Here is a 26,456-nt window from a genome sequence, read left to right on the forward strand (position 1 = left end):
CCCTCATGTTGTCGTCTAACTGTAGTATTACATTCTTCTTCTGTACCGCTGCCCATGTCTGGCTGCGAACTGCATACTCAGAATAAAGGCTCACTGTGCCATGGAGGGATTCACACGCTATAAAAAGACCTCACTAGTAACAGGAGTCCTTAATGTCAATGGTATTTATAGAGCTGATTTTTGAGGCTTTCTAAACTTTCCAGGCCACAAATGTCCCTAGATGCAGTTCAGGAGGTCTAAAATCAAAGCGTTTTCTGCTTTTTCACTTACGCAGGCTGTTCTTTCAATAAAAGTCATGAACACACTCAAGATGGCTGTAGTGAGATGCATGATGGACATTGTAAGCATCACGCAGGGAATATGCACACCCAGGGGAACGGCACTTGAGCAGTGTGTTCTCAGGAACATCACAATAAATGCAGATGGATAACCCAGCATCTCCGTCCACCCCTCTCAGCCCCATGCGTGTAAACACAAACACATGCACACACTCATAAACACACAGGGACATTCAATGGCACAACTTCAGGTGAGGCAGGTGTTGTTTCTCAGGAATGTGAGTTGTTGAAAACAGATCTCAGGCATTGTGCACAGACTCATTTCCCATGAGAACCACACGCATACAGACGCCACAGTCCAGGCGCACAGGGACAAACACATACACACTAGCTTTAGGTTTGAAAATACTTTAAAAGGGCGATTGCACTGTAACTGACATTTTATAGCACAGATAATGTGTGAGAGAATAAATTATACTGAAAACATTTGTTTTTTCAAAACATAGGTAAGTGGTCTGCCAACTCCTGACCTCATCTGGCAGCTGAATGGCCAGACCATCCGTCCAGACTCCTCCCACAAGATGCTGGTGAGGGAGAACGGAGTTCACTCATTGGTCATCGAGCCTGTCACTAGCAGAGATGCTGGAGTTTACACGTGCATCGCCAGCAACAGGGCTGGACAGAACTCATTCAACCTTGAGCTTATTGTTGCAGGTACTCAACCAAGGTCTTCTACACAACCATAGAGTTCAACTAGAGATAAAATACACTAATATTTTTTTGTTGAAACAGTGATACATTTTTTTCCAGGGTTCTTTGATTAATAGAAAGCTGAAAGAGCAGCATTTATTTTAAATATAAAACATTACATGGGTACTTATTTTAGTTTTTTTCTTATTACTTTTCTTTCTTTTTTAGCCAAAGAGATGCATAAAGCCCCATGTTTCATTGAGAAACTCCAGAACACAAGTGTCGCTGAGGGTCACCCTGTGCGTCTTGAGTGCCGTGTGTCTGGAGTCCCATTCCCACAGATTTTCTGGAAGAAAGAGAACGAGTCCTTCACTCACAACACAGACAGGATAAGGTAGGAGACCTCAGCCAATCACAGCCCTCCTGCAGCCATTCCACCAATCAAACTGTAGAATCTCTATGTAATATAGATGAGAACATATTTTAAGACCCCAAGTAATTTTATTCATCATCGTTGTGTTATACTTGCATAAACCAGACCAGAAAGTAATGGACTCGCCTGTTAAATACTATTGTCCTCATAGATATATTTTAAAATGAAATTCTACTCACTTTGCACCATGTGTCTGTAAATGGCAGCAGTTGAGAGACTGGTGTTTGAAGTGGTGTATACACACACACAATGCAGATGAAAAGGGCCTTGTAAAAGAAACATACACACAGTAACCCAACCACAGACGCTACCGTCTATACCACCTCAGAGGGACAAGAACACTTAGTCACAAGCTGTAAAGTCTCCAGTCACATTGTTTGTGGATGCGGTTTACTCATGAGGATTCAAATCAAATTAATATGTTCATGTAGCATGAATAAACAATCCTGGCATGAATTGAAGGCAAACAATGTTGATGTTCAATTCCATTTCCCAGCATACACCAGGACAACTTTGGTTACCTCTGTATGATCATCCAGCCGGCTCTGAAAGAAGACGCAGGCTGGTTCACGGTTTCAGCGAAGAATGAAGCTGGCATCATCTCCAGTACAGCACGTCTAGATGTTCATGGTTAGTTTAAACACACAGTGGAAACGGATCTCACGAAATCATGTAACAATGCTGAGTTATTACCAAAATACACTAAATACAGACTAAGCGGTTTATCTGATCAATGTTCTTGCATTAGTTGCTTCAGACTAAGGAAGAAACCGTATTAAATCTGTCCAAGAAAAGCACACTCCCTTCCTCCGCCCAGTGCTGTTCCCATAGCAATCCCATCAGCCAGTGCTGTGTGTTTGCCATCAACAACAGGTTTAACAATACAGATGCATTACCTAAGGTTAAACTAACAATGGGCTGGCAGAGTCTAATGAAAGTGGTTAGAATCACAGAAGGGGTGTGATTTAACACTGAATGAATGTTATAATCTCCATCATACCATGATTAAAATTGAAATGTATCCAGTCTGGAATGAATTGGAACTGGGAATTGTGACTCAACACTCATTTATGCTTTGATACAATACCAGCTCTAATACCCCAATATTAAATCAAATTAGCAATATTAAAACTCTGGCTGATACCAATATACGTTTTTTATTTATTATTTTATCTTATTTTATAGCCGATAATCAATAAATAATATATAATGTATATTTTAATAAATTGTATTAATATATTAAAAGATAAATACTAAAAGCTAAAGTTATTCATTTTAAATGCTACAAGTGAAAACAAAAAACACCAATATCAGACAGTAAACTATATGATAATGATATTTGATATATCATACATATTGACAGTTGATAGGAACATAAATAAATAAAATCGAATGTCCAAATTCCAGTCAAACTGTGTCAGAGGTGCATGTTTCAGCATATATTCTCCCAAATATTTCAGACAATGAACTTTATATATATTGTAATTGAGAAAGAAAATAACTTTTGCTTTGCTCCAGCGGATACACACGAATATGAATAACTACATTATTTGAACTCCTTTCTATACTACATATTTGACTTTTTTGTACCATGTTAACCCTAAATGAAACATTCTATTATTACAGGAAAGTCTCCATATGTTTTTGTAATTGAGAAACTACATTGATTATGTAGACATCAATTTTACATCCTGTTATTTCTTCTATCCTCACCCTTTCCTTCAGCCCAGTGGCAGCAAACTCACACCCCAAAGCCAAAGAAGGTGCGCCCATCGACGAGCCGCTACGCCGCTCTGACAGAACGGGGTCTGGACGTGAAGGCAGCCTTCTTCCCAGACTCCAATCCTCTTCCTCCCGGCGCCCTAGTGGAGAGCGACGACCTGTAGAGCCTAGCATGGAGGATCTGACCTTCGAAGCTCGATCCAGCGTACTCCATAATCCCCACCCCATTTCCCAACAAGAACCTCTTTCTCTTAAGGGGGTCGGATGAAAAAGTGATGGAATGACTTTGAATGGCTTCGCTCAGCATTTCCTCAGAGAGTTTGATTCTTGGTATTATCACTTCTCTGCCCGAGGAGGACTAGACCATTCACTATGCTTTATTTCAGTTGTTTCCTGAGGGGAAGTGATGTGGGTGCTTAAAAGAGGTCGTAAACAGACTTAATGGTTCGCTGGCGCACTTAACATACACATTACACACACACACCAGCACGGCTTTGAGGAAGGAGGTAGTACACCGATGATCACCTTGTTTTTCATCTCTAGATTTTCACAAGTGCCTATGAAATATTTAATTTTAAATTAACTTTAAAAATAAATAAAAAACATTTATTCAAATAACTAGAATCTAGCTGTGCATGTTACTACAGTGCCAACATGTAACACTTTTTATGTATTTAGTTATAATACCTTAGATTAGATATATTTATGAGATGCTGGAGGAAATGTCTTCCTCTCCAGCACAGGAGATAGGACTTTTTTGGGTGGTTGGGGAGGGGGGGGGGGTTCTCTGGAAGTAGGGAACGGGAAGATGGACACACCTGAAACTCCACGGATCCCATCGTCCTTGGAGCTTCAGGGTCCTTGAGATCCCACACATTGATCAGATGCACACTGCCATAGATAGAAGCTGCGTCTGGATCTACAATCCAGAGATGTCTCACAAGGCCGGGCCTTAATGACCTTTTCCCCACCCCGTCTTTTTGTTCATTTTTACGAGAGGGTAAAAGCGGAGACTGATGCGTCATTTACATGAGTGATGAGATTTTTGCAAGTTTTGGCTGACTGACAGATTTGGACAGATGTTTGTTGTGTTTCTGTGGAAGCGAGAGGGAGGAGGAACGCTTATAGTGAAAGTATAGGAAGTGGAATCGGCACATGTTTGTGAAGGATTGGCTGATGGTGGATGAAGAGGAGATTTATATGAATATGGATTTTAATGATGATGGTGGTGCATGGAATGAGCAGATGGCAATTCTTTGACAGGTAGGCTTCAGTTTTCAGGTTTGGAATTACAGAAACTTAACACAAAATGTGAAATTGGCAGCACGGATTTGTTCATTTAATTGGCGTTTTCAAGAAAAAAGAACACTGAAAGCATTATATAACAAAATAACACAAAGCAAAATTGACTACACATTTAAAATGATATTAGCGTTCTCTCAACACTTGCTCTTTGATAAGTTGAATATCAAATACTCAGTTGGGAGTTCAAGTTTAGCCATCATCTCACATACACACTTGCAACGTATATACACACAATATAGCAGAATGTATACATGTAAGCCTGTGATTGCATATGCTCTTTCTTACACAGCTGTTTATCCTTCAAATTAGTCAGATTTTTGGAGGCTCTTTTTTTGCAATATTTTCTGATTTCCAAGCCAACCTGTGCCTGTATACGGACTGTTCTCCTTATTCTCTTCTGGTTTATGAATAGTACAATAAATAAATGTCTCTAAAAGTATTGAGTCTGGGTCGAGTCCAATTGCTCTTGGCAAAAACATCTCTCAATAAAGCTGAATGAGCTTTTTAGTGATCTGTACTTTGATGTGGTGAGAAGGCCCGATTTTATACTTTAATCATTTTTTTTTATTATCTGAAAATAACTATGACTTCAAAAAGCTAGTCATATCCTCCAAACGTTGACCTGTGACCTCTGTCATCCCAAGAATGGAACATGCAACCAAAACCCAAAAATAACATTAATCCAATCCAGATGGGCCAAAACTACTCTTACACAGTTTTGTGTGACTCAGATTTCCATGGAGAGATGGGGAGGTGATCAACAATATCAAGCTTTGATTCAATATGTAAATAGAGATATTGTGCTTTATCAGCGAAACAAAAGTATCCACTTTAACACTTCAGTGACTCGGTCAGCTCACGTTTTCATCACAACGCAAGTCGCAGTCCTCCGTCCACGAGCAGGACCTGTCCTGTGACGTAAGGGGACTCCAGGAGGAAAAGGACAGCCTGGGCCACCTCTGCAGGTTCCCCAAAACGGCCCAGTGGAATTCTCCTCGCTGCTTCTTCCTTCTCCAGCGCTGCCGTCATGTCCGTCAGAATGAACCCTGAGAGGGGCGAGTGAGTGCACTCGTATGACGGCTAATATGTAGGTTAATAGGCAAAAGAAGTAATAGAAGTGAGAAAAAGAGAGGACGAACAACCTGGAGCCACCAAGTTCACTCGTATATTCCGGGTAGCAACTTCCTTTGCCAGGGAGCGAGTGAATCCCTCCAGTCCAGCTTTACTGGCACTGTACACACACTGGCCGGAGTTACCCTTCACACCCACCACAGAGCCTGAGGAAACACATCATTAACCCTATAAACCATATACTTGATAAGCAAATCTTGTCGTCTTCTGCCAACTGATTAATAGTGGATACTTTTTTTTTTTAGCAAGTAAAAGGCCATTTAGTATAATTCTAAAATCTTCCCCTTGCAGGTCATGGTACATGTGTATCTTTTTGCTGTGAAATCTGATACTGATGTGTATATATGTGACCCTGGATCACATGTCGCATGGTTATATTTGTGGCAATAGCCAACAATACATTGTAAGGGTAAAAATTTTCAATTTTTCTTTTATGCCTAAAATCATTAGGATATTAAGCAAAAATCATGTTCCATGAAGATATTTTGTAAATTTCCTACCGTAAATATATAAAACATTTATTTTTGTGAGTGAAAGCAGCAGAATCGCGAACATAAATGCACAACTTTACAGGCGATGTTTCAATTTTTTTTGCACCCTCAGATCTCGGCCAAATATCGTCCTGTCCTAACAAACCATACATCAATGGAAAGCTTATTTATTCATATTTCAGATGATGTACAAATCTCAATGTAAAAAAATTTGACCCATGTAGTCACATGCGGTTTTGTGGTCCAGGGTAACATATAAGAATAACTTTTATATTGTTAGTAATATTCAAGATAAACACTTACTAGACTAAAGCAGCTTATGTTTACTTCATCCATACTTAATTTTTTAGAAAAATCATGTATTATATTTGAGACTCACATATACAGTAACATCAGGCTTTTAAGATGTTAACATTTATTTGTACATCTCTCAATCATCAATGTATTGCACGGCATTATATTTTGCCCCCTACAATTAAAACGACAGAGCTTTGATCATAAAACCAAGTATTTAAATAGCAGACATATTATTGGGAGAACTTCCATTTAAAAATATATATATATTTGACTTATTTCATTATGTCAGGCTTTATGGGGTTAACATTCATACACAGGAGGTTTATACTGTACATAGTCTCATTAATGCTGAATAAACATTTCTAACACTTACTTACATGTAAAAATGTTTTTATTCTGATTACACCCATCAGAAATTCTAATTTACCATGTTACATAATGTCAAGAGAAAATTGACATGCACTGTCAGAATTTGACAAGTGTAAGAACTATATAATGATGCAGAACTCGCAATACTATTTTAAATCTGGAGTTTTTGCGCCATCTAGTGGTAATTAAATGAACCCAAATTGTCCAGCTGCTGATGCAGGGTGAATTTTCCCGTTTTCTCCAGCTTAATCTTTGTGAAACTTCAAAACTGAAATACTATAATAATTATCATAAGATCATAAGGTAGTGGGACATAGATAAATATGGCTCACCAATGTTGACGATAGCTCCTCCGTGGCTGAGCATGCTGCGTAAAGCACCTCTGCACGTGAGCATTGAGCCCAGGAGGTTGGTCTGCAGAACAGACAGCATGTCTTCAGATTTACTCCTCAGTAACAATGCATCTCTTTAAAATAAATACACATTAAATAATATATTAGAATGCAGCAGTATTTTATATATATATATATATATATATATATATATATATATATAGTCATTCTAGAATTGGGGATACATTTCGAGTCTCCCAGATAAACCTTCTTTTATTTAAATAATAAAAAACTTTTTTGAATCAATTTTGAATAATAACACAAATTATATTACACTATCACTAAAATGAATGCTTTATGTATATTTAGGAATACAATTTAATGGGGAAATATTAACTAAATGACTCCCACTGCACCTATTATTGACTGTCTCCGCCTCCTGATTCATACATTCAACTTGAATTATCATGAAATAATTAAGTCTAATTTTCAAATATTTTTTTGTTTACTCTTTTAAGTTATATAAACAATTGCATAGAATATATATTTTCTGTATTATTTGTAATTTAATTAATAAATAAATAGATTTTGTGTCTGTCCCTACATTCTGGTCAACTCTGTTATCTCTGTTATAAAAAAACAAAAAAACTCCAAAGCATTTGTAGAAAAAGCATGTGACTTGCACCAAGGGATGTCACTTCCTCTGGTGGGAAAGCGTGAAGTATTTCATTATTCTTCTCTCATTAATTTGTACAAAATGTTTAGTATACACCAATAGTAGATTAATTATTTGTCAAATCTATTATTGTGATATTGCAGTGAATCTCTCATTCACTTTTTAAAAAACGATAATATGGTGAAAACCCATAAAATTATGATTTTAGACATGCCATGTGGTATCTGGTTTGAGGTTAGCATTTTGAGATAAAGCACAAAATGGTGGAAAATGTCAACTCTGTTATCAACCCATATAAATCAACCCATTTTGTCTGTAACAGAGTTGACAGATTTTTACATTGATGTTCAGTTAGTAAATTGATTTTCAGCATTAATATTTTAAATCTTACAAGTTTAAGATCAGCAAATATTTAAAATGTTGAATTTAAAGTGCCTTCTATGAAAATAAAAAGGTTTAACAGAAAAAGAAAATCATATTTTTTTGTTTTCTTTATATAATTAAAATATACCCGCAATTCTGGAATGACATAATCTGCTATTTTTAATATAATTGTTTCTTTTTGGCCATGGAAACTGATCTATTTTTTCAAAAACACAATACATTTTCTGCATCATTGCTTTGTGGCGTCTCTGACCTGTTGATGCCAGCCGCGTTAACCAGGTATCCCACAGTGCCACAGTTCTTACTGATGGTCTCAAATGCTCTCTGAACATCTTCTTCTTTAGAAACATCACAGCTAAGACCCAAATGTTTTTCTGAAATTAAATATATACTCCAGAATTATAACATCTATTATAATGCCATTTAAGATTAAAGGTCCTTGCACACTGAGTCCGAAATTTTCGTATGCGTTTTTAGTTGCATGCATTGGTCCAGCTGTTTTGATTGTGCCCTTTGATAGATGCATACTATTACACATCACTGACATTTAAGTTAAAAAAAAGGCCTGAAGGTGTATGACGTCTACACTGCCAAACTGAAGTGATATAATTTTCATCAACGAACCACTGCAAGTAATTCAAAATGATCATTGTATTCACTGACTCACCTCCAGGCAGAGATTCAGCAGTAGCCTGTGCAGCCTCCTTATTCCTGGACAGCAGCACAACCCTATGACCCCTCTGTGCCAGCAGCAGAGAAACTGCTCGCCCAATGCCACGAGAACCTCCAAACACTACGGCCAGTCTGGACATCGCCACCCTACAACAGAAAAAAACAGTGCTGAATGACGACTGCTGGCCACTGATCAGATATTGAACAAGTAAAGGTGAAAATACAACTGAAAATAGTGACTGTGTCTTAGTAAAAAGAAATGGTTATAAAGAAACCAATTGACATTGATTGATTGCATGTCCAATAAATGTTATTTTTTTAACTTAAAATAAAATTTCTTTGACATGCCAATCAATGTCAAGTACAAATGCATAATACTAAGTATATATTTGCATGGCACTCCAAGGTACTTAAAAATATCTGTAAATATATTGCACATGAATATGATAGCCATTGAGCACCATATTTTTACCATCTAAAACCATCACTTGTAAAAAGGGCCATCATAATGTCTGTTTTTTGGACATGTAAGTACAGTGGTATTCATAAAAGTAATTCTTAGAAGTATTCTAAGTATAATGTATAACCGCCACTGTACTTTTTGTAAGGGTATGTCATAAAAGTTATTGATACAGCAAGGTGTAAAGCAGCAAGAGTTATTATTGCCACTGATAATGAGCAACATATAGCGCTAATACGACATTTCTTGGTTTATCAGAGATTGATAACTAATGAAACCAGCATTTATTTAATCAAGCATGCACGGCGACATTGTTAAATGGTTGCACAATTACATCTGGATTTAGGCTTTTAGACGACAAGACATCGAACTCACGTTAAATATCGATAAGATGATACACTCGTTTATTCCCATTCAGGTCAAATTGTGTCGCTAAAATGTGAAACTTAGGAAGGAATGGGTGCCGCCATATTGGCTGCACTGCGCGATGTCAGCCAATAGGTGGAGCCAAACGCACTACTACAGGCAGCAGTGTTGGTTCAGAAAGATAAAATAGTAAAGAAATGGTAAAGAAATCGGTTGAAGTGGAAAAAAAACTTAGAGATTATTTTCGCTGTTTACAAGCATATTAAAACATTGGTATGATATAGAAAAAATATTATAATAATAATATAAATAATGCGCATTGTAAATCAATCTAATAAAAAATAATGAGGATATTTTTTCTATATAAAAACAAATACAATATGCTTTGTACATCAAAAATGATGTACACCTGAATCCGTTAATCATTTTGTCTGTCCATTTTCACATTTGTAAAGGCCATGAAAGCGGATAGTGGCCAAAGACTGCCTCTGTAGTGGCTCCATGACCGTGTACCAACCGGTGACGGTTGCTAAGGAGGAATTTTGCGCCAAACATTGACAGACAAACTTAACGGCCATGAGGATTGAGCGACATGTTTTTCACCCTATCATCTTTGACTCGACGTGAGAGCGGACCTATCAAAATCGCTCCTCTCATTTCGCGTGTGCCGTCTGCACACATGAGACCGCCCACAATAGATAATCTTCATGTGAGCTGCACTGATGCTGCCAGTACTCGCTCATTATTCTGAATATAGAAGGTAAGAACTGATTTATTTTGCCAACTTCTGTCTTTTATCTTGAACACATTGCAGCGCTCTGCTTTAAAGTGACTGTCAGTGTAATTTCGCGGAATTTCAATGAGCCTGCTAATTTCTCTTCACAGGTTTCATTAGCACGCTTTTAGTAGCTTATATTATCATAAGTTTGGACAGCGACCCGTTCAAGGCCCCGCTAAATGAGACCTCAGTTGATGTTGTTGAAACTTTGCAATGTAATGTTTATGCGATGATGCAGCCTACCAAATCTTGATTGTATAGGTCTAATATTGTAAATGGTAAACTGTGTAAGTCAGTCCAAGTCTCAAGCAGTGTTTTTGTCCTGGTCTGTTATTTAAATGTACAGCTTGTTGGTTTCTATGTTTTGTCAGCATTGCTTCATTATTATTGGACGACAAAGCTTTCATCAGGTTGTTAATCTAATGTATTGCTATCTTAAGGTTCTCTCTCCATCTGTCAGCCTGAATCTTTGTTTTATCCTGTGCCTTTGTACAATCTCTCTTTAAAGGGTGGTGGGTAATTCCTCCTGACATTTCATATTTAATTCATAAGCCCACATACACTGTCTGGCTTTTGCTTTTAGACTAGCTTAGTTTTAGCATTTGTCCAAGGCTGCATTGCTGTTATGTTTTATTTTTGTCCCACTAGTTTGTCTAAAATACATGTCTGCCTTTGCTTCATGCCCTTGCTTCAGGTTGGAGTTTGTAGTGATTCCCAGCATGTAACTGGTTTCTGTGTGGATAAAGATAATAACCTTTCACTCATCAGGAGGTGCTCTGCTTGAATTGGTTTAATAATTCCCGCTGGCTCCGTGAATGGGTGACAGCTGAATATGACTTTTAAAATGGCAGATCCTTGTACTGTTTTTCTGATAATTGTATTTTCATGTATTTTGTTCCCTCTGCCTCAGCATGAGAAATCATTTGCACAGACATGGATAAATATGAGAGGTTGAAGAAGATTGGTGAGGGGTCCTTTGGGAAAGCCATCCTGGTCAAGTCAAGAACAGATGGCCGACAATATGTTATCAAGGAGATTGGCATCTCCAGGGTGAGTTGATCATTTCTCTCTCTTGACATCACATGGCAACGTAAATGGGTATTTCAATCATTATAGGTGACATATTATGCCCCTTTTCACAAGATGTAATTTAAATCTATGGTGTCCCCAGAATGTGTCTGTGAAATTTCAGCTCAAAATACCCCCCAGATCATTTATTATAGCTTGTCAAATTTGCCCCTTTTCGGACGTGAGCAAAAACGCGCCGTTTTGTGTGTGCCCCTTTAAATGCAAATGAGCTGCTGCTCCCCGCTCCTGTTCAGAGGAGTGCCGACCCTTTACACGAGTTTCTTTTGTTTACAATAACAAAACATGCGAATAATTTCACTCAGGCAAAATCTCAGAAATAACCAGTAGCGAATTGCAGCCTTACAGAGTGACTCAGGAAGAGGTTGCAACTTTTAAACGCACCTGTACATTTCTGAATGGTTAGTGGATACATTTATGTAGTTGCTTGAACCTTTGCCATTGCGTTAGAACTGGTTACACTGTTGTCGCTTGCGAAAACCAAATTGGATTTGGAAATGGCGGCGATTGGATTTGGAAATCTGGAAACGTGCAGATTAAGGGGAGGTAATATTATGATAAGATCCCCTTTCTATGTCAGAAGTGGAGCGAACTCTGAACGGCCTATTTTTTTTGACATGCTTGCAGAGAAAGGCTTTCTAAAACAAAGTTACTGGGTTGTCACTTTTCACGTTTTCTAGGTTAGTAGATGCATCGCGGACCCGATTATAGCACTTGAACACAGAAAAAGTCAGATTTTCATGATATGTCCCCTTACCCTAAAAACGATAGGCTATGTGATATTTGATGGGCTATCTTCCTTTATATATACATGCAGTGCTCTTTTTCTCATCAGATGTCAAACAAAGAAAGACAAGAATCACGTAAAGAGGTGGCAGTTCTGGCTAACATGAGCCATCCAAACATCGTCCAGTACAAGGAATCCTTTGAAGGTAAAGCCCCTCTCAAGGGACATCCTTATTCAGAAATCCGTATTAAGTGATATTGGAATATGATGCTTTGCTGCCCAGCTTTGCTATTATGTTGACAGGCATGTCAAACTGGTGTCTACGAGTGAGCATTTGGTCTTTGGTCTTTAGTTGACTGATCTTGATTAATCTGAGAACATTAGTTCCGGCACAAACTATACCCACTGCGTTTCTGTTCTAAAGGTTTGTGTCTGGTTGATAGATCGGGGTGGTTTGCATGATCTGGAGGAGCTCCAAGATTTTGAATTAAATTACAGAGAGGATGTCGTTTAGCTAATGATAGTTTCGGTTCATGAAGTCATGCAGTATCTCTGACATCCGGATGGCAGGCTAATTAATGACATAAACCTGGGGTGGTATATGAATGAACGTTAATGATATTACCAATAGAGGGCAAAATGTTTGCTTAATTCCATTATAAATTTACAGTGAAGCCTAAGAGTCTAAATCTGATTTAATCAGATACTGTACAGATGCATTACCATCCCAAAAGTTGGTGTCTGTATGATTATTTCATGTTTTTGAAAGTTTCTTATGATCACCAGGGTTACTTTTTTTTATCAAAAACACGGGGAAAACTGTAAAAATGTTGAAATATTACAATGTCAAATTTTTTAGATATATTTTAAAACCCCTGTGATGGCAAAGCTGAATTTCTTTAGCAGACATTACTCTAGTCTTCATTGTCACATGATCCTTCATTTCCTGCTCAAGAAACATTTCTTATTATTATCAATGTTGAAAACAGTGCTGCTTAATTTTGTTTTGTGAAAAACGTGACATGATTGGATTCTTTGATGAATGTAAAGTTCAGAAGAATAGCTTTTATTTGAAATAGAAATATTTCAAAATGATAAATGTCTTTACTGTCATTTTTGATCAATTGAATGTGTGCTTGCTGAATTAAAATATTAATTTCTTTAAAAAAAATCTTACTGACCCCAGACTTTTGAACGGTGGTCTTTGTTTAAATGTCAAGAAACCACCTAGGCAGTGAACTGAAGCATTGTTGTTACTTTGTCATTGAACAGTAATGTTTCTCTCTTTTTTTCAGAGAGTGGTTGTTTGTACATAGTAATGGACTACTGTGAGGGAGGAGACCTGTTTAAGAAGATCAATAATCAGAGAGGGACTCTATTCTCTGAGGAACAGGTAAGAGGAACAATATAGAGACATCAAGTTAAGCTCTGCACCCAACAGACTGCAAATTATCAAATGTGCACTCAAAAATTTAGTACACCTTTAAATACGCCACAAAATAATAGTGTAAATTTTGAATTTCTTTTATCATAAAATAAAAAGTTATTCTTTTTACATTTGAACTTAAAGATGTATCTTGCAATGTCATCTAATCTGAGGTACTGATTCCTGTCTGTTGTTTTCTGGAAGATTATTGACTGGTTAGTGCAGATCTGCCTGGCTCTGAAACACGTACATGACCGCAAAATCCTACACAGGGACATTAAATCACAGGTACACCCCTCCTCTCTCTCTCTCTCTCTCTCTCTCTCTCTCTCTCTCTCTCTCTCTCTCTCTCTCTCTCTCTCTCTCTCTCTCTCTCTCTCTCTCTCTCTCTCTCTCTCTCTCTCTCTCTCTCTCTCTCTCTCTCTCTCTCTCTCTCTCTCTCTCTCTCTCTCTCTCTCTCTCTCTCTCTCTCTCTCTCTCTCTCTCTCTCTCTCTCTCTCTCTCTCTCTCTCTCTCTCTCTCTCTCTCTCTCTCTCTCTTACAAACACATACAAACATTTCCATGAAAGTACAGCATAATATACAATATCCTTATACTTTGTTTACGTAAATGTCTAATACATGATTTCTGCTTTTGTTTTCTATCAAGAATATTTTTCTGACCAAAGATGGTACTGTACAGCTGGGTGACTTTGGAATCGCTAGAGTTTTGAACAGGCAAGATATTTTTGATTTCAAAACGCCACAAGGAATGTGGTGAGAATGACCTTCATAGATAATGTGTTTGTGTGTGCAGCACCGTGGAGTTGGCGAGGACCTGTATCGGCACACCTTACTACCTGTCGCCAGAGATATGTGAAAATAAGCCATACAACAACAAGAGGTAAAGTACTTCCTGTTATGAGCCAGAGGGGTATATATGGGCAGTACAGTAGCTACATAACACCCAGTGACTCTTGTACAGTTTGCAGAATCATTAGAGTGGTGATGTCAGTTTATACGAGTTTCTCTGATCACAGCAGCTACATATTGATCCCAAGTTATTTGCTCCAGGACTGTTTGTAATGTGATCAGTCTGAATATTCTTAGCCATTATTGATGAACACCAGCTGTATTAGGCTACATTCACACTGCAAGCCTTAAGGCCCTTGCACACTGAGTCCGAAATTCGCATCCGAATTTTTCGCATGTTAAAAAATAAATACGACCTCACGTTATGTCAATCACGCTTGCACACTGCCTCCGAAACTTTCGTCCGTCAAAAAAAAATCGAATCAGGTTCGATTTTCTGCATTTTTTCGCGTCCGTAGCAAGCATTTTGAATGGTGTTTTGACAATTTAGAGCCACCGAATCACGAATATTCACGAATACGAAAAAACGCATGCGAAAATTTCGGACTTAAGTGTGCAAGGACCTTTAGTGCTCAATTCTGATTTATTACTTATTATTATATCAATACTAAAATCAGTTGTGCTTCCTAACATTTTTTGGAGAACCACAATGCATTTTGTAAGGATTCTTTGATGAATAGAAAGTATATTCAAATAGAAAAGCATTTATTTGAAATAGAAATCTTTTGTAACATTATGTAAGTATATATTATATAAGTCGTTACTGTCACTTTTGGTCAATTTATCGCATCCTGGCTGGATAAAAGTATTAATTTATTTTAAACAGTGGTTCCCAATCCTGATTTTGTACAAAGCCATATTGTTTGATATTCAAGATCACTTAAGAGAATTTCATATGCTGTTTGTGTATAATCTATATGTTTGCATGTACATGTGATAATAATCCACATGTGCAACCCCAAAATTTACCCATTTGTCCCTCCTTTTTCCTATCTGTCTGCTTTTTTTTTTTTTGGCTCTTTTTTCCACTGTTGTTCTGTCGGGTCTTACCCTAGTGATATCTGGGCCCTGGGATGTGTCCTGTATGAAATGTGCACGCTTAAGCATGCAGTAAGTACCTCATGTTCTCAGTAGTTGCTTCTGTGTGTGATAGAGATTTCGTGCTTATTTTGTGATGTGAATGATAAAACAGAATCAGTCCTTTCATGTCTGTTCCTATCTCACTTACCTTCTTTCATTATTTACACCATGAATATTCTAAGGAGACTAATATTTTACAGTGGAGATGCAAGCGAACTGCAACAGCTTTAAAATCGAGATGACTCTCTCCAGCTTATAAGAAATTCCACTGTTGATTCTTTTTTTCCTGTATTCTTTGATATGATTGTGGGTTTCCATGATTTATGACTTGAATGAATATGGTGTAATCATTTATTAAATAGGGCCAATCATATAATGTCTTTCACTCAGTTTGAGGCCGGAAACATGAAGAACCTGGTACTGAAAATCATTCGTGGTTCGTACCCGCCTGTTTCCGTGCATTACTCCCAAGACTTGCGCTCTCTCCTGGCCCAGCTGTTCAAGCGCAACCCTCGGGAGAGACCCTCCGTCTCAGCAATTTTGGGCAAGCCTTTTCTTGCTCGCAGGATTCACAAGTTTCTCAGCCCTCAGGTGACATGCACTCAAACAGACTTGATTATCACTGTGTGTAAATTATATAAGTCAGTCTGTGCATTGTGACTCAGATATAACTCAGATGTTATGTAACGCTCAGATCTAATTCCAGAACACCTCAAGCATGAGTTGCAGAATTTGTTTGCTTATTATGTCCCTTTGTATGTTGCAGCTTATTGCTCAGGAATTCAGCCATTCACTTCACCTTAATCCCCCTAAAATGAGTGTGGCCCAGGGAGCACCAGGTAAACACATTCATTAATAATTAATCGTTGTGTTCAAGTGCACAGAAAAGTTTGTCACTCAAAATTTCCACCAGATTCAGGTTGCACATTAATTTGTTGTTTCCATCTGTCTAATATTGTTAAAGAAATAGTTCACCCAAAAATGAAAATTCATTTACTCACCCTCAAGTTGTTTCAAACCTGTATGAATTTCTTTCTTCTGCTGAACACAAAAGAAGATATTTTAAATAATGTCAAGAATGACTTCCATAGTATTTTTTTTCCCCCCACACTTTGGAAGTCAATGGGGCACATCAACTGTCAACATCATCAGCAACACCATTACTCCAGTCATCAGTGTCACATGATACTTCAGAAATATAATATGCTGATTATATCAGAATAATAAATATTTTTATTTTTTGTGTATGTGTGGTGAGTTGGTTCTAAATATTACCTTAAATTTTGAAGAGAAAAAAAAATACATTTATTTATTAGTCATATTTTTCATGGACAGGTTTAATGGTTATTCAGTGAGCAGTAATGACTTGTTGAGATGTGCATGGAGTATATTGATAAATTGTTCTCTTGATCTTCAAATACCAAAAACCAAATACTGATGTTTTCTTCATCCTAACTCCCCAGCCAAACGCCCTGCCCCAGGCCCCATCTCCATTTCCCCAGCTCAGAAAATTACCAAGCCAGCAGCCAAATATGGAGTGCCTTTAACAGTCCGGAGACCATCTGAAGCTTTCAGGAAGGTCCCCGATGCAGCAAAGAAACCAGTCAAACTCAAGCAGGTGAGAACCATGGGAAATATTTTATTTGCTAATCCACTTGCCCATGTTTTGCCCATGCATTACCACCCATTATGTCTGAATATTAGGAGGGGCATTGAGGATCATTGTGTAGCATTCAGACATTTGTTGATGTTGTCCCGCTGTGTGCTATATATGAGAGTGAGAGACCTATTGATCCTCGTCCCCGGTGTCATGTGTTGTCCAGGCTCCCCCTCCTGCAGCAGTTCAGAGGAGAGTGAGTCGAGTGGAGGAGGAGAGGAGGAAGCATGAGGTACATCAGACAGCGCCCCCTATCTACATCCCCTTGTACAAACAGCCCGTTTGATCCTTCTTATTAACCCACCTAGCCCTGAAAAAAATACACGACTCTGTCCTCTAGCAAAATCTCATTTTCCCTGTAAGCCTTAGACAGTTTTACCCTCATTTACCCTAAGTTCAAATCTTGCAAAGGATGATGCGTCAATTATCAGTATTGTGCCTTTGAATACTTATCCACATGTTGGTCCTTAGCCGCGGGAACATATTTACAGATGAACATACAAATGAGGACAGAGTTATATGAGAATGTTCAGAACTCATGATTAAATGTAAAAAACCTGCATCTTAACTTATTATACTATGTAGTTGGGTGCTCAGGAGTAATGTTGATGAATGCTTAGTTTAATCAAGACCTCTATATTCAGTCTGGGTGAACATGCATAAGTGTCAGATGAGTTCTGAGACATGCTGCTCCTCAACCAGCGTATTCATGTCACTCACGTCGTGAGTTCGACAACATATTAAAACTAAATAATCTTTATAGTACGTTTATGAATAAAGGTGAAAAATAAAAACAGGTTGAAAAATAAAACTTAAATCTTAAATTCCAATGCAGTGAAAGTGCTGTTGTAGACAGCACACCTAGTTCCCGCTGCCATGGGTTGGTCCAGCAGCACTGTCGCTGTGTGTGCTTATAGTTGCTTTGGATAAAATTAAATAATTAGCTGATAAAATCAGCTAATTATTTAAATAACATGAGAAAGATAAGAAATAGGTTTAGTTATCACCTACTGCTGTAGTATCACAATCTAATATTCTCAACAAACATGTTATGTTTTTCTCTTAAGTGAAACCTTTTTTTATCTTTTCCACTCTTTTCCCTTTTTGTTGGTGTCCTCATGCTTTTCTCCAACTGCCGTCATCCATATGGTGGGCATCTACATTTCATTTTCCTTTCCAGCCCTTTCTTTATTAACCCTTTCACCAATACAGTGTTCATACTGTAAATGTGTTTAGACCTACTGTGCCTTCTGATCCCCAAGGTGTGCTAAACAGTTAATAAATGTTCAACAACTGATTCATTTTGGAACAAATATTCTTTAAATATTCTTTGACTATGTATAAGTTAAGTTTCCTTTAAGTATATGGTCATTTGACTGTTCTTGCCTCTCTTCTGTCGCATAGACAGAGTTTTTAAAACAAATACAGCTTTACAACAGCTACGTCATCACTATTGCAAATAAAATAAGTCATAGGAAATAAATATCACATACTGTTTTTGGTGTTTGACTCATGTTTAAAAGCATCTTGATCATGTTCTGTTTCAGGAAGTAGTGAGGAAGAAACGGATGGAGATGATGGAGAGGGAAAGGAAACAAAGAGAACAGGTGAGCTGCTAATGACATTATGGAATGATTTCATGTCACATGTTTTTTACTACTGTATGTAAAAGTGATGTGTGTTTTACATTATTGCAAAGGATTTTTATCTCAAATAATAATAATCCTGAAAAAAAATGTATCATGGTTTCCAGAAGAAAATTAGGAAGCACAGCTGTTTTTCAAATGTTTCTTGAGCATCAAATCAGTATATTAGAACGATTTCTGAAGGATCATGTGACACTGAAGACTGGAGTAATGATGCCGAAATTTCAGCTTTGCCATCACACAAATAAGTTACATTTCAAAATAAATTAAAATTGAAAGCTGTTATTTTAAATAATATTTTTTTTACAATAATACTTTAATTACTGTTATTATTATATATATAATTATTATAATTATTATTATAATTTTTTTGTCAAATAAATAAATGCAGCCATGGTGAGCATAAGACTTCTTTCAAAACATTAAACATTTTTAACAAACCTGAACTTTTGAAAGATTGTGTGTGTGTGTGTGTGTGTGTGTGTGTGTGTGTGTGTGTGTGTGTGTGTGTGTATATATATATATATATATATATATATATTTATTTAAAATAACTCTGAACACTATTGTTACTGTAGTATTATTGATTGAATGAGTTCACATCAAGTTCAGCAGATGGCTGCTCTGGTTTCGTTTGACGGATGGATGCTATTTGTAATATGTCTCTTGGGTAGAAAGACATCTAAAAGCCTCTTAATTGAGTCAGTTACCCTCAGTAATTGTGTTCCTCTCTGTAGATGTTGTTACTGAAGGCTGCACAGATGAAGAGATTTGAGAGAGAAAAGGTGAACTGATCAGTGCCCATCTGCAAATGGGTTGTTATTTACAATAAATTGATGTTGGTTTGATTTGTTTGTGTTAAAACTTTGACCTTTTTCATCTCAGCTGAACCGAATCAACCGGGCTCGGGAGCAGGGCTGGAGACATGTGCTCAGCTCTAGTGGAGGTAGCAGTCCTGAGCGAAAGGTACAATGGGCTTCCTTGTCTGCCACGGATCAGTCGATAAAAGCTGCTAATATAGTTGTCACTCTTACTGTTTCTCTTTCTATGCTTTCTTTCACACAGTTTTTTGGAGGTGGTGGCATTGGAGCACCACATTCCCCTGGAATAGGCCCCTCCCCTGTGCCTGGTCCCACCCCTGCCACACCTTATCACTTTGGCCCCACCCCTATTCCTTCTTGTGCTCCTTCTTTAGCTCCAAGCAGAGCACCATGTGACCACATCCACCCAGCAGCTGAAAAAACATCCAAACCTACACCTAAAGACGGTGCTGTAGAAGGAGCCAAGTCTTCAGGGGACAATGGCAGGTGAATGAGATGAATGACACTGTTTTTGTAATTTTTTTTCTCTTTTAAGAATTATTAATTTAACATGCAACTATATTTCATATGTTATTATCATTAAAGGACTGCTACAGACTCAGGAACTCTGAATGGTCATGCCGGCATCCCTGTTAAGGCTGTTATCAGGAAAGAACCACGTAAAACAAGTTTCCATAACGAGCAGATTTCAAAGAACGACTATGCCAATAGGTCAGCTCTTTCTCATTAGTAATGTCTGTCAGATATTCAGTCTGCCTTCACATCTGTCAAATAGAGTTTTTTTTATCTTTTATCTACTTTTATCTTGTCTGTAGGTTTCGAGGTCAGCTGGCGGCAGAGAAGCATAAGCAGGTGGAAGAGTTTCTACAGAGGAAAAGAGAAGCCATGCTGAATAAAGTCCGTGCAGAAGGACAGCTGGTACGAGTCTTTTACCTCGATCTCTTCTGGTTAAAGGAATGATCTGGGTTATGTACTTTATCAACACTGTTTGTGGCAGAATGTCAATTCTCACTGAAAATAATTTTGACTCGTCCCTCAGTTTATAGTCGGCATGAAATTAATATTCACCCTATCTATTTTCTAAAGGCATCTTATTGAACTTATTGTGAACGGTTCATCAATGCGTAAATTTTTTTTTTTATTTGACCAAAATTTCTAATCAAAATGCCTTAACCCGATCTTCCAGTAAAACAACAGACTTCTCTCTGGTGACATGTGACACTTCTCCAATCATTTAGTCTGCTTAAACCCACCCCTTTTTGCAATCGAATGCAAGTTCGCATTCAGATCTGCCTCTATCCGATCAACAAATGAAATTATGTCACTATGCAAAAATTGTAAATGGCTTATAACTGCAATGTAAATACATAATGCCAGGCTATAAACATTGAAATACACATGGTTTCAAAAGTATAGCAATGAGACTTAAACATTTATACATGTTAACAAAGAATAGTCTGTTGAAGTTGCTTAGCAGCCTTGTGTAAAGTTATATTTAATATTTGAACTTGACCGGGTACCGCTGGTAAACCCAGTGACATTTGATTAATACATGCACAGAGACCAGAAAAGGTCACAGGTATTATGTTGCACACACGTAACCAGATGTTCATCCATCTACATATTCCAACCTCAAAAAGAATGAGAAATTAGTTTCTGCTTTGAAGAAACTGACCATTTTTGTTTTTTGTTGATGTAATGAACCTGAAACATTTTCTTTAACTCCCAGTTTAGTGGCTTAGTCTAGGGAAATTAAATGTTGAAAATCCTGATTACTTCAGAATGTTTGGGTGTTCAAGTCAGTGATGGGATTGATATTCCATAAAATTATGTGGCTTTTGTAATATCGGTTTAACCAATGGGTGAATAGGGGGCTCGACAAAACCTGGCTGCCATCTTTGCAAGCTGGACAAACTCCTCCCGATGCAGGAGACCACAAGTGAACAAAGAGGAGGAGGTAGGAGCCCTGTCTGGGACCAATCAATGCTCCTCACTCATCACATCACTTGAACCCCTCATTGCTCGGTTCCTTATTTTAAGTTATGGTGTCCACCTGAAGTTGCTGCAGCTGCTCACCAGCATTTGTTGTCCAGTCCCTGCACAGTGTGTTTGTGTATGTGAGCGTGACCCACCCTGAAATCCTCCAGTTCATCATTTCATTTTGTCCACATTCCTTCAGAATTACCCATTTGGTTTGTATCAATTTTTTTTTGTTTGATGATATTATTCTGCTTCAGCACCCCTTGTTTTGGATCCTTCATTATTTTTACTACTTTTAAAGAGGTATGTGTGTAACTTCAGGATTCCAGCTGAAGACCATCTAACCGCTGCTTTTTATGGTCCTCATCAATGGATTCAATGAATTTGATTTCTGCTGTAACTGCTCACCTCTAGTATTTCTTGAGTTTGCTGTTCCCACATTACAGCTTGAATGTTTAATGTTGTTTTTCTTTTCCAGTATATTTCACCAATTCATGTACAGTATGTGACTTGTCCGTATTTTTGTCGGTACATATTTGTTGGAAGGAGACAATGGGAAAAGAACAAAGAGATAGATGATTCGCAATCTGTGTGTTCCTCAGGAGTACTTGACGAGATTACGACAGATAAGACTACAGAACTTTAATGAGCGTCAGCAGATCAAAGCTCGCCTCAGAGGAGAAAAGGTATATACACCCATACATTTTTGTATGTTTGACATTTCTTTAAACTGTAGATTTATTGCTGGCATGTCAGCTGTATCATTATACAGTATGGTTGTACAATCTTTCTAATGCCCATATATCCATATTCATAATACCCTAATACCCATATATCCCGATCCATATTCCCATCAGATTCAGTGTTTTTATACATTATTATATTTTGTTGGATTTTTAGTTTTTTTTTGTTGCATTTTTGTAATTTTTGGTCCTTCTCTCTCAGTGTGACAGTGACTCAGACAGTCAGGAGTCATGTGAAGAGGCAGTGCTCAGGAGGAAGAAGATTGAGGCTTTGAAGGTTTATATATGTTTCAATAAAAAAAAAATACATATATACACAGCATAATATTTAGAATTAAAAAACTGAATGACAAACTCTACCGTTCAAAAGATTGGGGTCGGTATGATTTATTTATTTTTTTATTTGAAATAAGTCTCTTTTGCTCACCAAGGCTACATTTATTTGATTAAAATGCACAAAATATGTGATTTCACAATAACACTGTTTTACTGCAAGGCCCAGTCAAAGGCTCGTGCTGCTGTACTTAAAGAACAGTTGGAAAAGAAGAGAAGAGAAGCATACGAGAGAGAGAAGAAGGCGTGGGAGGATCATGTATGTCATTTTCTTTCCCAATCTTTTTCTTTCTCATCTCTGCTCATCCGTCTCTTATGTGATGAATTCTGCCTTATCTTTTGTGATAAAGCAGCTTGTTGCACGGGGAGTGAAGGCTGCTGTTGGAGCCGCTCCCGCTCAGACACCGGACTCCACCCCTCAGGAAGCTGCTTCCAAAGCCACACCCTCCTCCAGACCCATCACTCCAGCCATCTCCATGACTGCTGCTCTGAAGGACGTGGGCGCGGTTAGTCATCATCACACTTCTTCTTTTATTTGCTAGAACAGCTATTTCATGGTTACTTTTTTTTTTTTTTTTTTTTTGGTAGATTTCATCAGGGCAGAGTTCTCCTATGAAAGAGGACTCCCTTAAAGCAGAAACATCAGGTGTACAGGTGGGAAATGTGTAATTGTATGTGAGAATAATATTAATTTGAGAGAGCAATTTATTGAATAATTGCCAATGAACACTTTGTATTTCAAAGTTTAAAAAAAAAATTTATATATAGATTGTTATTATTATTATTATTATTATTATTATTATTTTTAGAGTGACAAGAAGGAGATTCTACGCAGACTCAATCAGAAGGTCCAGACCACTGAGGATGATGCTGAGAAAGATCCCACACCTTGCAGCAGTGCACCATGCCCCACTCCTCAACCAATCCAGCCTTCAGTCACAGAGGAAAGGCCACCCACAGCTGGTGATAGGAGAAAATGGGAAGCTGTAGCTCCACCCTTACTGTCTGTAGCTGAACAAACTCTGGAGGAGACCTGTGCATCTCTGGCAGGTATAAACACAACAATTTTATCACTATGGCTGTGAAACACGTCTATAATTAAGTCTTGTTTATAGGGTAGGGGATTTTTTTTTTAAGACCCTTTCAAATTAATACTGTGTGTCCATACAGAACAATCCTATATAATCAGGCAGAGGCACACATTTACATTTTACCTAATTAAACAGGCTACGGACTTTGCTTATCAGCAAAATGGGGTAACGGTATAAAATGCTCATTTAAAGTTTAAAATGCTCAGTATGTGTTTTATTAAGTATATACACATGTTTGAAATTGGTTTATGTACCAATATATCACAACATATGAATTAGAGCTCGAATGAAATTGGAATTTTACTTTGAAATGTGCAGCACATTCATTTAATTAAACCATAGCTTTTTGAAGTTTAATTTTCCCATCCTCAAATTTAAGACCTCTTACAATGATAATTAAGACTTTCGACCTTTTACGATATTGAAGACATTTTATAAGCTTATATTTGTTCAAATTTAATTTATGACTTTAAGACTTGGAGCCGGGGACCCTGGTTCAACACCAACATCTTTTATTGTTTCTTTTTTGTGTGATTACTAAAGACCAGTCAGAACAGGGATTGTTTTAATAGTTGTTGTTTTTCTTCTTGTGTTGTGAGTAAGTAATAAAGGATGAAATTCATATCCTTTAGAGCCAGGGGTTGGCACGTGGAGGGATAAGCAGAAGCACGCAAATGGTTTGTCGGGACTGCGCTAGCTCAGATTAGAATCTCAGTTTAATAGTATTTGAGTGATTATACACCTCCGTAAGCCAATTGCCAACCCTTATTTTAGAGATTAATTTCATATGAGCACAACACACATTCTTTTTAGATTTTTCCTCTCTGTTATCCTATCTCAGTTTCTCAGGTGGCATCTCCAGAGACGAATTCTCCCACTAGTGGAGACAGGAAGAAATGGCAGACTGATGGTGCACCTCTTCTGTCTGTGGCTCAGCAGACACTGGAAGAAACCTGCCTTACAACAGCAAGTCAACTAGCAGGTAAACTTTCTCCTCGAGATTCTGTAGTTTTTACAGCTGAACTATTTGACAAATAATGATCAAATTGTCATTTAGTATTTGCTGAAAAATAGAACAATGGTGAAAAACAAAAGGTGAAAGGCAATTTCTTAGCCTACTTAGAAAATGTGCTCTGCAGCACAAGTTGCTGAGACTCACAGATGCCGAGCTGACAAGTGACTGAGTTTATTATATCACTTTGCATTTGCATGACTCTAATAGAAGCAAATGTACCAACAAGAATCAAAATATTGCAGCACTTGGATGCATCTGAAAGCACACGCCATCAGCTCTCATTACATCAGCATCACATATTTATAGTGCCATCCAATGTATTCCATTATGAAGACAAAAATGTAGGTGAGCTTCAATGGGAAATTGGTGGCTACAGCAGGCTATTTGAAAATTGTTTTTTCTAGTCGACTAGATGCAGAATAAGACTACCGGTAGTCAATTATTTGTACACATCCCTAGTATTTCCAGAGTGAATAGATTATGTACTGGAGAGCGTTTTGTTTTGTAACCATGGAAGGGTGTGTTGTAATACAGTAAATGCACTGGGACTCCAGCCACTCTATAGCAACCGGCTTAATAACAAACAGAGCTTTAGGTTATTTTTTAGATCTCTATTCTTCTTTCTTTGGAAAGCCAAACATCATGTGTTTTTGTTTGTATACTGTAAAATAGGTGTCTTATTTATATGCAGTAAAATCTATTTTTTACTTGTTTCAGAGAAAACAGTCGGTGAAGTCATTTGCATGGATGCTTGGCAGGGGGAGGGGATAAGGAAGGCTTGGGCGCAGAGTCCAGACTCCGAGGTTCTGAAGGTGTTGGAAGGGGCAGAGCTCCAGTCCTTTACTCAGAAACTAGATCCTGCCAGCACCTGTGACCACACACTGACTGGTGAGTCTTTAATCAGTGTGTTTTTTGCTCTCATGACGTGCTCAGACTTACTGACAATAGCTTCCTGTTAATCCTGTAATTCTGTTTCTTTTTATCAGAAAGCCTTAATCCCTTTGAAGAGGCGTCAGATGCCACTAATGAAGCCATTCAAGTGCCTCTCCCTCAACACTGCCAGCTTGTCAGTGGCCACACCAAACAAGAAGTGACATGTCAGGAGACAGTGCCAATCATCGCAGAGGTTAAAAGTCAGGAACTAATCCCCCCAGCACCAAAGGAGATAGAAAAGTCTCAATCTGGAGAAAGTGAGGCAGAGGGTGAGAATACTACACTGAATGTGACTGCATTAGACGTAGCTATGTAGCCCATTTTCTGAGATTTAAATTTGTATTTTGCATTTAATGTTTTTTACAAAATCACATTTCTCTGTCCTTCCAGTGGTGGATGATATTGAGTCAGTAGTTCTGGATGAAGTCACACAGAAAACCTCACAACAGCCTCCAACAGAAGTAATGCAGGCATGGACAAATGACACTCCAGTTTCTCTGTAAGCACTTTTTTTCCTGAAATGAAATCTTACAGTAACAGCACACAGGTTTGGAACACACACTACTACAATTCAAAAGTTTGGGGTTGGTAAGATTTTCTAAAAATGTTTTTGAAAGAAGTTTCTTATGCTCACCAAGGCTCCATTTATTTGATAAAAAATAGAGTAAAAATAATTGTATAT

General features: G+C 37.8%; 3 protein-coding genes across 10 annotated transcripts in view; 2 read left to right on the plus strand and 1 right to left on the minus strand.

Moving 5' to 3' along the window:
* The window catches only part of palld (palladin, cytoskeletal associated protein), a 90,758-nt gene extending 85,898 nt beyond the window's left edge, over positions 1–4,860 (plus strand). For all 5 annotated transcript variants that reach the window (XM_081379022.1, XM_081379023.1, XM_081379024.1 and 2 more), the window contains 4 exons: positions 785–992; positions 1,197–1,362; positions 1,898–2,031; positions 3,127–4,860. In XM_081379022.1, coding sequence (XP_081235148.1) covers positions 785–992; positions 1,197–1,362; positions 1,898–2,031; positions 3,127–3,287 — 669 coding nt within the window. In that variant the 3' untranslated portion in view covers positions 3,288–4,860. The remainder of the gene's footprint in view (positions 1–784; positions 993–1,196; positions 1,363–1,897; positions 2,032–3,126) is intronic.
* cbr4 (carbonyl reductase 4) lies at positions 4,323–9,773 on the minus strand. Its single transcript, XM_081379033.1, has 6 exons — positions 9,616–9,773; positions 8,776–8,927; positions 8,362–8,482; positions 7,049–7,182; positions 5,571–5,705; positions 4,323–5,474 (listed from the first exon to the last, which is right to left on the minus strand). Exons 2-6 carry the CDS (start codon positions 8,918–8,920, stop codon positions 5,296–5,298), a joined length of 714 nt encoding a protein of 237 aa, XP_081235159.1. The 5' UTR covers positions 8,921–8,927; positions 9,616–9,773; the 3' UTR covers positions 4,323–5,295.
* Positions 9,774–10,272: 499 nt separating this feature from the next.
* Positions 10,273–26,456, plus strand: part of nek1 (NIMA-related kinase 1) — a gene marked incomplete at its 5' end in the record, with an annotated part of 28,450 nt that continues 12,266 nt past the window's right edge. Inside the window, 28 exons of one of the 4 annotated variants that reach the window (XM_081379034.1) lie at positions 10,273–10,366; positions 11,295–11,434; positions 12,306–12,402; positions 13,493–13,590; positions 13,828–13,911; positions 14,273–14,340; positions 14,420–14,506; positions 15,531–15,585; positions 15,946–16,146; positions 16,322–16,394; positions 17,019–17,173; positions 17,379–17,444; positions 18,760–18,819; positions 19,596–19,643; positions 19,744–19,824; positions 19,924–20,165; positions 20,265–20,390; positions 20,495–20,597; positions 22,262–22,345; positions 22,605–22,679; positions 22,899–22,994; positions 23,086–23,241; positions 23,324–23,389; positions 23,545–23,785; positions 24,668–24,808; positions 25,559–25,729; positions 25,828–26,043; positions 26,165–26,273. In XM_081379034.1, coding sequence (XP_081235160.1) covers positions 11,318–11,434; positions 12,306–12,402; positions 13,493–13,590; positions 13,828–13,911; positions 14,273–14,340; positions 14,420–14,506; positions 15,531–15,585; positions 15,946–16,146; positions 16,322–16,394; positions 17,019–17,173; positions 17,379–17,444; positions 18,760–18,819; positions 19,596–19,643; positions 19,744–19,824; positions 19,924–20,165; positions 20,265–20,390; positions 20,495–20,597; positions 22,262–22,345; positions 22,605–22,679; positions 22,899–22,994; positions 23,086–23,241; positions 23,324–23,389; positions 23,545–23,785; positions 24,668–24,808; positions 25,559–25,729; positions 25,828–26,043; positions 26,165–26,273 — 3,116 coding nt within the window. Of the gene's footprint in view, positions 10,367–11,294; positions 11,435–12,305; positions 12,403–13,492; positions 13,591–13,827; positions 13,912–14,272; positions 14,341–14,419; positions 14,507–15,530; positions 15,586–15,945; positions 16,147–16,321; positions 16,395–17,018; positions 17,174–17,378; positions 17,445–18,759; positions 18,820–19,595; positions 19,644–19,743; positions 19,825–19,923; positions 20,166–20,264; positions 20,391–20,494; positions 20,598–22,261; positions 22,346–22,604; positions 22,680–22,898; positions 22,995–23,085; positions 23,242–23,323; positions 23,390–23,544; positions 23,786–24,667; positions 24,809–25,558; positions 25,730–25,827; positions 26,044–26,164; positions 26,274–26,456 lie in introns of those variants that run through there. The other 3 variants (XM_081379036.1, XM_081379037.1, XM_081379035.1) reach the window with 3 other exon arrangements.

The sequence above is a fragment of the Scardinius erythrophthalmus genome (genome assembly GCF_964197995.2).
Source record: "Scardinius erythrophthalmus genome assembly, chromosome: 11".
NCBI lineage: Eukaryota > Metazoa > Chordata > Actinopteri > Cypriniformes > Leuciscidae > Scardinius > Scardinius erythrophthalmus.

Coding starts and splice junctions, on each gene's coding strand:
- cbr4 (XM_081379033.1), bottom strand. CDS start 8,920: ATGTCCAGACTGGCCGTAGTGTTTGGAGGTTCTCGTGGCATTGGGCGA. Junction 7,183..8,361: donor AACGCGGCTGGCATCAACAG/GTCAGAGACGCC, acceptor TTTATTTTAAAG/AGATGCATTGTTACTGAGGA. Junction 5,475..5,570: donor AGTGAACTTGGTGGCTCCAG/GTTGTTCGTCCT, acceptor CGCCCCTCTCAG/GGTTCATTCTGACGGACATG.